Source organism: Vanacampus margaritifer, chromosome 18 (genome assembly GCF_051991255.1).
Source record: "Vanacampus margaritifer isolate UIUO_Vmar chromosome 18, RoL_Vmar_1.0, whole genome shotgun sequence".
NCBI lineage: Eukaryota > Metazoa > Chordata > Actinopteri > Syngnathiformes > Syngnathidae > Vanacampus > Vanacampus margaritifer.
In genome coordinates this window covers 14,490,607-14,501,292 of record NC_135449.1, presented here as the reverse complement: position 1 = coordinate 14,501,292, position 10,686 = coordinate 14,490,607, and the positions used below count along the sequence as shown (strand labels likewise).

At 40.6% G+C, this 10,686-nt stretch overlaps 1 protein-coding gene across 1 annotated transcript in view; it reads left to right on the top strand.

Annotated features, from left to right (window-relative positions):
- The first annotated feature begins 450 nt into the window (after positions 1-450).
- LOC144038806 (uncharacterized) overlaps positions 451-10,686 on the top strand; it is a 29,963-nt gene continuing 19,727 nt past the window's right edge. The window contains exons 1-3 of the mRNA XM_077551550.1: positions 451-586; positions 9,583-9,622; positions 10,141-10,256. Of these exons, the coding sequence (XP_077407676.1) occupies positions 451-586; positions 9,583-9,622; positions 10,141-10,256 (292 nt within the window). The remainder of the gene's footprint in view (positions 587-9,582; positions 9,623-10,140; positions 10,257-10,686) is intronic.

Genomic DNA, 10,686 nt, shown 5'->3' with positions numbered 1-10,686 from the left:
GAGTTCTTTGCTTTGCAGAGAATTACTAATCCACTCAGTAAACAGAAATTATTCGGCTGAAATTGAATTTCTAGACAACAAATTTATTTAGTAAACACACACATATATCAGTCACAGCCTATCCTATTAATATAAAATGGAATAAAAATGTGAATCAAAGATAAAAAGAAAACATGCAACCTAACTAACTAAGATTAAAAAAGGTAGATGAAAAAAGTAGATGGAGGATAAAGATGGAAGCATTTTGACCTGCTTCTATGTTTGAATAAAAGCGTTGCACCAGTAGTATATGGTCAGATTGCAATGAAATCGCAATTTACGGACTGATTCAGTTGTACGGAAGAGAGAGAGAGAGACTCGACGAGCGTCGATCCTCAATTGAAGAAAACTCCGTTGGAGGCGATCTGGGCGGTCGCTGGAATGCTGCACTGGAGTCTCTGGCTGATGGTAATGGGCGCACGACAGAGGGGCTGCTGCAGGTCTCCGGTTGGTGGCGAGGTGCACACGCGGTTGAGAGGCCGAAGTCAGTTGGTTTGGGCGCTGCGGGGCGTCTCGGGCGCACGGCTGGAGCAGAAAGGGGTCACTGGTGCGCAGCGGCTGGGTGCCTAACAGCCGTCGCGGAACCGTGTTTCAGAGAGCGCAAGGTAGGTGGGTCGGCTCTTGGCAGGAACAGACACGCGCGCTTTGGGGATGTGCAGTGTAGCTGCGAGTCCTTGCGTGACGCGTGCTTTGGGGCGCGCTCTGTGGCTCAAGTCCGGGGCTCAAAAAAGCTGCGTGGTCGCTCTCAGCGTGTTCGGCGACCACGTTTCTAGTGATGGTCAGGAGAAGTTCATGGGGCCAGAGGAGCGAAGAGGGAGAAAAAAAAGAGTGAGTTCCTTCGCGCACTGGCTTTTAAATTGTGTCTCAGGAGGCCGGGCAGTAGTCCCGCCCCTTCCGTGCGCATGAAGCAGACTTGGTTGACTGAGACCAAGCTTTTGGGAGAGTATTTGATCATTTATGATCAGAATTGACAAGCCAGATGCTTCATTTATCATTCTGAACACATTCCAAACATTACCGCGATCATAAAGTTATTGAATCCACTAAGCTTACTAATTAGCTAAACTTAGGTGACTACACAAGTTACACAAATTATTAATTTGAGATAGACATGCTGGTTGTGTACAAAGATAAGCAACAGAAGTCACTTGATGTCAGTCAAGTAGATCATCGTAGTCCGTTTATGTCCCGAATTATGTAGACTTCAGATTAATTAGGAGCGTCAGGATTCTTGAGGATAACACCGATAGTGACCGCTGGAGGGCACTGTTGTACCGTATAACTTTCCAGGGGCGTTGTTTCCAAAAACACATGGCTAATTCCTGTGGATGGACCAGACCATAAAAGATGGTCTGGGGACTGATAAGCAGTCTTATCGCTTTTGAACTGTCTCTGGTTGGTTTGAGAAAACACAGGGTTGAGGACACACATTCCCCAGGGGGAAATGTTTAAAAAGGCAAATATAAGGAAAAAAATTGAGGGTGACGGGCAATATTAGTTACACTGCGTCCATTATCTGAGACAACAACATTAGGAACACCATGCCCTGCAAACATTGATTTGAGTGTGACGATGACGCTACCACTGGTTGTGTTGCTCATCTTTGCAATTTCAGGGAATTTCAAAAAAAATAATCCACACACAGTTGGAACTGAACAGATCAGTTACTAGGGATGCACCGAAATGAAATTTTTGGGCCAAAACCGAAAATGAGAAATGCTTGGCCGAAAACCGAAACGCCCCCCAAAAAAATTATGCCAATGTTTTATTATCATGGCATTTATAATAATTAATTAAAATTATAATATTATTATTATGAAATATTTAGGCCGATTTAGCACGGGCATTTTAACAAAGCACAATATAAATTGAAATGCGTCCACACCAGACATCAGAGACATGTTGGCAAATGGTACATTAAACACCAAATGCGGGGTGAGCAACCGAGCGTTTTCTGGCGGTGCAATTGCACTTTATAGTTAATGTACAGTACTTCGCACCGGCGGAACATGGATGCGTGCGGTATGGTGCGGATGACACATTTGCAGGCTATTTGGAGCGGGACACGTTGCGGCGCACTTAAAATCGGCACATTCACATATTCATCAACGTTTAAAAATAAATATATTTCCTCGCACCAGCCAATCGGCTGTAGGAACGGACTGCAAAGTCACACACAGTGTTCTGTACAGGTCTGTAGTCACCCGGAGATAGTGGTAAGTGTTTACTTGTTTAAAACTGTTGATAGCAATAGTGCTAACATTAGCTAAAGTATTTAGCACGGCCACCAGAATGCAAGTTAAAAAGTGGAAGCGCTCGAGGAGCTCTCATCAAAGAAAAAAAGGAAGGCGTTGCAGGAGAAAGACTGACTTACCTGTAGTGCAGTACTCTCTTTTTTTACATATTTACCAAGGGACCCTCTCCTCCGGTGTGCACAATGAAGCTGCCGTTACTCATAAACGTTAGCGAGCAAGGCAGACACTCACGCCCGTTTTTGGTGTTTAATTCAAACAGACACTTGCTTGCAGCGTTTTTTTTTTTTTTTTTGCTTGCGTCATCCTCTATCCTCATCCATATTCTTTCGGCTTGAATTTTATTTTGGCCGAAAATGCATATATTTGAAATTTTCGGACGAAAATTTGCGGTGGCCGAATATTCAGTGCATCACTTGTCCCTACCTTCTCCCAGGGACTTCCTGGTACCGGATGTGACAGTAGTGGCTCTCTTGGGTTGCTGTTGCGATTTTCATTACAACTGGCACACCGTGACACTACCTCCTCAATGTGTTTAGACATGTGCGGCCAATACAAAACATCCCTTGCTTTTTGTTTGCACTTGACAATTCCTAAGTATGACTCGTGGATCTTTTGTAGCATTTCTTGTCTCAGCTGTCGTGGAACAAAAAGATTTGCTGCTTTGAACATTAACCCAGATGAATGAGTGATTTCATCACGGAACGCCCAATCCGGCTGAATTTCTTGTGGCAATGCACTTCTTTCATGTGGCCAACCTTGCAGTTATGTCTTTCAATAACTGCATTTCGGGGTCCTCTGCTGTAGCCAACTTGAACTTGTGTGACTTTTCCTCAGACAGGGGTAACTGTGTAATCAGATTCACCTCCAATACTTTTTCCAGCAGATCTTCTTTCTGCTCATTGAAAAATGCTCGACTCAAAGCATCTACAATATGTAGTTCTCTGCCAGGCCCATAGGTGACTTTAAGACTGTACCTTTGCAGCCTCAGCAGCATCATCTGAAGCCTCATGGGAGCTTGGTGTAATGGTTTTTTAAAAATGCTTTCCAGAGGCTTGTGGTCACTCTCCACCAGGATGTCTTTTCCATTCACGTACTGATGGAATTTTTCATAGCCTTAGACAATGGCAAGTAGCTCTTTTTCAATTTGAGCATATCTGCTCTGGCATTCAGTGAGTGATTTCGATTTTGAGCAACTTCCTTAAGAGTGCACTGATGTCTGACAGATTTGGAATTAACTTTGCAAGATATTGGATCATTTCCATAAATCTCTGAAGTCCCTGTTTGTTCTGTGGCGCCGGCATCTGTGTCACCGCTCTCACTTTCTCCTCATTAGGTCTCAGTCCATCAGCGCTGAGTGTGTGTCCAATGTGATTGATTTCTGTTGTCCTGTTCACACATTTTTGTTTAGTTTCACATTATTCCTTCTTACTTTCTCCAGTAACAACTTCAGTCATTGATCATGCTCTTCCAGGGTCTCTCCCCACACAAACAGATCATCAATGATGTTCACCACACCCTCAAAACCTTCGATCATCTGTGCTATAGCCCTCTGGAACACCTCTGGTGCTGATGAAATTCCAAACTGTAACAGCAGAAACCTGAACCTCCCAATGGGAGTATTGAATGTACAGAGCTTCGAGCTCTCCTCATCAAGCTCAATCTGCCAAAAACCTAGATTGGCGTCCAGCACAGAGAATTATTTTGCATTTGGCATACAGGACACAATTTCCTCCACTGTGAGCAAAGGGAAATGCTCCCGTTTAATAGCTTTGTTTAAGTCTTTTGGGTCCATGCAGATACGGATTTTCTTGGGTGTGACCATAGTCACCATGCTGTTTACCCATTCAGTTTGCTCTGTCTGCCTGGCTACCACTCCCATTTCCTCCATGCGTTGCAGTGCCCTAATGACTGTGCCAAAGGAATTCTTCTGGGAGCATGCACAACTGGTTGTTCTTATTTCGGCATGTTCAAGCATGTTTATTAAGCCTTATTCACAAATGCAAAACAAAATAAATGCTTTAAATAGGTTGACTATTTTAATTTTTAATTTTGTGCACTGATTGCAGATAAGAAATATTTTTTTATATATTTTTTTATATATTTTTGAAGGATTGCGCGGCTATGGGAGAGACCTGCAGGCAGCTGTGACCTGTATCTACTATGATGTTCTCCTCTATCTTGAAGAGGGATTTCTCAGCATCACCAATGAGACTCACCTCTTCTGCTGCCACTGTGTTCCTCCCACACCTACAAGATGACCTGAATACATTCTCCAATGGTTGGGGCAACCATCCACTGAGAACAGAAAGCCACATGACCACTAACCAGATGTGGGAGCTCAGATGCATGCATTATCCAGTTGGAGGATCACACAGGTACATGCAGGTATGTGATTTGAAATAAATATTTAGTTCATGCTTAATTAGAAGCTACAAGTACTAAGTATTTCAAATTGTGTCTGCCATTGCTTCGTGCAATCTAAAATGATCTGTTTTTGTTGTTAGGGCATGGATATTGAGTGGGAAAACAGTGGACATCCTTGATGACCACATGAGCATCGCCATTCCACAAACAGCATGCCCACTGACTGACGGGTCACTGACATTCTTAAGAGATGTAGCTGACCAGAGTTGCATTTCAGTCCTTTGGCAGCAACATTTACATAGCTGCTGTTCAATTTTGTAACCAATATCATGAATTCTTAATATCTGTAAAGTGATCAGAAAGACTGCAGTTTTGTGTTAATCTTTAAATAATTTTGCAGCCTGTTATCCTCTTCAGTTATCTGTGATAAGTACAGCTGATCCAACTAGAACCTTTTTTCTACTCATTGTTTTGAGTGCAGAAATTGATTTAATTGTCACTTATGGCAAAATCAGTACAGAACTGACCACATTTTTCTATAAAAACTGAGCTTCACATATGTTTTGTGATAACAGACGGAGTTTTAAATTTTGTTACAATGTGAAAATAAAAACAGTGCAAGTTCACCGTTTAACAACTACAATATTTTAAACATCTTGCCAAGTTAAAGGACAGCATCTGTGGGCTGCTATTCAAGTTATAGTTCAAATACAACGAATTAGAGGATGAGTCTTTGAAGTGGGCTCCATATTGTCAGATGAATCTGAACAAGCTTAAAAACTTTAAAACAACCTTGTCTGAACAAGTGTAAATAGAGGCCCAGTTGCCACTCAACTCAAGACCAACTCCTGTATGGCAAGTGCAAATACAGGCCAGGATGTCAAATTTAAAAGATGTGTAATCCTTGTAATGCTGTGGTATGTGCAAATTGTCATAAACAAGCGGAGGCTGAGGGATTTCTGCCCTTGGTGACTTCAGCAGACTTTGTGTTAGGACCTACCATCCTGTCCAGAATTTGAAAAGGTTGGCCAAATCAGCGAGTGTTGCTGGGGAGTAGATTTATTTATTTATTTTTAATTTAAATATTTTGTTTTTAGTATTTTTTCAACAACACAATACAGACAAAACAAAACAAAAAACAAAAGATCGACATGAACATACCAAAAATAAGCCATCCAGCAACAAAATAACGACAATTCACATCACTTCTGGTCGTGAATCTTTTTCTTTTCCTTTTGGCTTTTCCCTTCAGGGGTTGCCACAGCGAATCAGTTGCCTCCATCTAACCCTGTCCTCTGCATCCTCTGCTCTCACACAAACTACCTTGATGTCCTCTTTAACTACATCCATAAACCTCCTCTTTGGTCTTCCTCTAGACCTTCTGCCTGGCATTTGGAAACTCAGCATCCTTCTGCCAATATACTACTCCATTTCTCTTCCTATCTACACCATGATAGAATAACTTGAACCCTGCTCCTAAACTTCTAGCTTTGCTGCCTTTCCACCTGGTCTCCTGAACACACAATATGTCCACCTTCCTCCTCTGCATCATGTCAACCAGCTCTCTACTTTTTCCTGTCATAGTTTCAACATTCAAAGTCCCTACTTTCAGTCCTAGATTCTTGGTGTTCCTCTTCTCTTTCCTCCTATGAACATACCTTCCTCCTCTCCTTCTTCGACCAACAGTAGTCCAGTTTCCACCGGCACCCTGTAGGTCAACAGCATGAATGGCGGTCGTTATTAACCAGGGCCTCGACCGATCCAGTATGGAAGTCTTATACTGTATTTGATTCGCATGTTTGATTTGGCCAAAGTTTTTACATTGGATACCCTTCCTGACACAACTCTCTGTATTTATCCGGGCTTGGGACCGGCACAAGAAGACACTGGCTTGTGCCCCCTTGCGGCTACATTACTTCTGGTCGTGAATATTTTAGCAAATATTTGCTTCAAATATGATTACAACAGTCAATAAAACATTTCCATTTTGTTTCCAATATTGTTCACATTTCACAGTGGAATGTGGAAAGGGAAAACTTAACTGCTCCATGACAAACTGTGTAAAATGTCCATCCAGCTATGGAGTAAATTTAAGGAGAAGTCAACCCCAAGATTTTCTTTACAAGAATGTTGTATGTATCCCCACAAGTGTAAATGAAGATTTCTGATTAATATTGTGTTTGTGAAATATGAGTTAAGAAGCAATATCCACCTGTTTAGTCCATCTCAAGTTTTGTCACTTGTCAACAGAAATATTCAAAGTTGCTCAAGCAACAACCAAAATCACAGCTCAGCTACAGAAAACAGGTGTAATGCTGCATTCGTGGAAAGTCGGAAGTTGGACTTTGCTAACTTCATACCAGGAAGTGTGCACTGGAACGCCCCTTTTAACCCAGAGGGCCGAGTCGTGAGGTTAGAAATAAAAATATATATTTTTAAAGACTTCACCGACCTGCTTCAATCTGACTGACATCACTCAACAATGGTGACCCCCTTGGAGAGACAAACCGTGAATGGCAAAACGTAATTTACAAGATTTTTAAACAGATATTTATTTATTGCTGCTTTAAATTTAGTTATTTGACATAGGTTCACGTAACTCAACGTGATTTGGAATGACTGCATTAACCAAAACAACAATGCATCGGAATTAGCCATCTTTGTTTACATTTGTTTTGAACGCTTTAAGGTCAGAACTGGGACGTGTGGGATGAATCCGACTTCGCACCTTCCTCGAATGCAGCGTACGTCAACAGCAAGTGGCAAAATGTCCACCTCCTGAGATGGATAAAAACTGGTGAATTTTGCTGCTTAATTCATATTCCACAAACGCATTATTAATAGAATGTTGAGTTTGGACTAGTGGGGACTGATAGAGCATACTATTGTCATGAAAATGTTTGGGTTGACTTCCCCTCCAAACAAAGGATGATTAGGACTCAGAATAAATGGCATGGACAGCTTACATAAAATAGAATATTAGCCACTCCCTTAAGACAATTGAACCTGCCATTAGCTATGAACTGTTGCAGATATTTGGCACTTGATTTCAGTGAAATCATCATCAGCGCTGTCATCATCACAAGGCCATGTGATTTGTTGAAGAGGTACCTGTACTGAAAAAAAACAGCATGAGAAAGAATATGTTAGATTCTCACATGCTCTTTGCATTCTTTGGTCAAACTCAACAAATAATTAATAACAATGATTTCAGTCGAAAGACATAAATAACAAGAACAAGACAGAAAACAAACAGTAATGCATTGATGGTGTCCAGGTATGAACCATATTTACTAAAATATAATACTAAAATATAAGTTAAATTTAAAACTAACTGGTAAGGACCTATAGAAGACACAAAAATAATATTAACTACAACCTCATCTGATTTATACGTGATAAGGTGATCAAATGCTACTAAGATTTTTTTTCTCCATTTTCTAATTATTAACATTAGCCTTATGTGAAACACTCATGCATTAAAGTTAGTCATTACACACTTCCAGTCAACGCTGCAAACACAAGATAAACTCCACCGGAATGGGATAAGTCATTATGAACACGTCTGTTTAAACATAACAAAATAGTTGTGTTGGGTGATGACGAACTCGAATTCGTCCCACTGCTGGGAGGCGATAGTGGTTCTGAGACCGGAGCGGTGATTTCACGAACGTCACTTCAATCAAAGTTTAGGTGTACGGTGTAGCTATTGTTTAATAGAGACGTTACACGCGAGCCTTCCTGCTCGAATCTGATTGGAGCAAATGAAGCGGAGGCGTGTCGAAGTAATGTTCCGACAACTGCTTCGGAGATGCCGAAAATCACGTGACCACTGCAAACGAGCCCTCGAACGTCACAGACGTGTCAGCGACTTCACGCTGTTTCGCGGGAAAGATTAACTCAAAGTTTGACAAACCTGCTTGCAGTAATTAAAGTCCCAATTACATGATACAAAATAGGAAAGGTTATGATCATTCTGCTCAAATATTTTTTCCATTTTAGGATTATGGAAATACGTATACCATATAATAAAAACAATATGACTGTTCACAAGCACTGCACCTACACATTAAATTATGTAGAGTAAATTTGACTCTATTTAGAGTGGGACCAAATAGACAGTTTTAGAATAATATTTACACTTGGAATAGAGTAAAATAAAGAATAGGCATAGAGGTTTCTCGGATTTCCCTCTGAACAGCATGATAGCGGTATCTCAAGGCTTCTGTAATCTCAGATTAATTCTGTCTAGAGAACGACTCAAACAGAATAAGGTCATGACGAGTCAGGAACTCAACAAAATCCAAATTGAATGGCTGTTAGTTACAGGCTGACTGCAGTTTGTAAAGAAGTCTCTCCAACAACTGCTGCCTCAGCTGGTCCTGTGAAAACGACAGGGATCTAATAAACTATTTACACAGATACAGTATAACAAATACTGAATTTTGGGATTTTAAAAGTAGCATTACTCCGCTCCCTACAAAATCCAAGAGGCAACGTTTACATTTGAACATTGATATTCGATGTAAATAGCTTAAAATTAAATTGGAAAACCATTAATGCGTCTGATTCACAGCATTAATAATGCAAATTAGCTGTGGCTGGTTCGCTGGCGTTGCATCATCTCAAATTAGTTGGTGAATGTTAATACTGAAATAACTTTCTCTGTTTGGTAAACCCCTCAATATAGCCATTCAAACTCATTTCTTTTCAACACTCTTATTTTATAGCACATTACCGGATGTGGAGAGATTAACTTTTTTTTTTTTTTTTATTAATGTATGTAACCCAGGCATGCTGCAGCGCCCCCCTGCGCACTGGCGAAGTCTGCGTTCTGTTTTAGTTGATGTGATGTGATGTGGTACGGAGAGAAGCAGCACAGGAATCGGATGGTGGCTGATATGATTTCCCCACGCAAACGCAGCCAAAATCACGGGTGCTCCAGAGGGACAAAAAGTAACAAGGTGCTTATGAAATTAAACTAAACTGTGCAAGGCACTGATGAACAATGTTGAAAAAAAAAAAAAAACCCGTAACGTTTCTTATTCGTCCACATGCATTCTGATCAATTTCTTTATCTTATTCTCCAAATGGATATATAAGTTAACGTTTTAGTTTGGGATATTTATTACGTTAGGTTTTTTTCGTGGCACGAGATTTGTCCAACTGGTGTTGCCATATACTCCATTCCAGCTGCTGTACTTAGCCACATACGCTTCACTATATAATCCATAACAATTCCTCCTGAATTCGTACTGACCGAAGTTAAACATCGACTTTGTAAGTCCGTCACTACTTTATTGAAGTAAACATAATAGTTACGTTTCGTGTCTGGTTAATTTCGTATCATACAGTGCTGGTCGAAATCTCGGCCCTGTTTAGCTTAGCTTGCTAGCCGCCATAAAAGTAGACATGTCTGTTATCGACAAATTGGCTCAGCAGGTGGAAAATGTCTTGAATATCTTGTGAAAATGTACGCAAGAACGAACTTCAAGTACGAAGAGGAGCTTTGTGGAGCACAAGAGGAGAACGAGCGACGGCAACTGCTGGACGCTGTTTGCAAGCAGCCTCGAGTTGTGTTGAACAGAGCAAGAGCAGGTTTGCCACTTGTTTAATCAATACTTTTCAACAATATGTCTATTTATCTTGAAAGGAATCTTCATCTGGGCATTTTGTTACGTTACTTTACAGTTTTCCTTTTCTCAGTCGCTTTGGTTCATTTCTCAGATCAGAATTGAATTGCTTAGAACTACTTGATCAATTTTCACATCACTGTGTCACTTGTACACAGCAAAAGGAGTTTCTCCTTAAAAAAAAATGCTGTATGCAAATGATTATGTACAAATTTCTTTTGTTTCCTACACTATCATTTGCTTATGTCATGTTGATCAAAATGTATTCTGAATTGACTTTTCTCACATTGACTCTACAACATTTTTGCAATATTTCATCGTATAAGATTTTACATGCATAATGGTTGAACTAATTGTTATATGTCAAACATATTTCTATACATTCCCAGCAGACT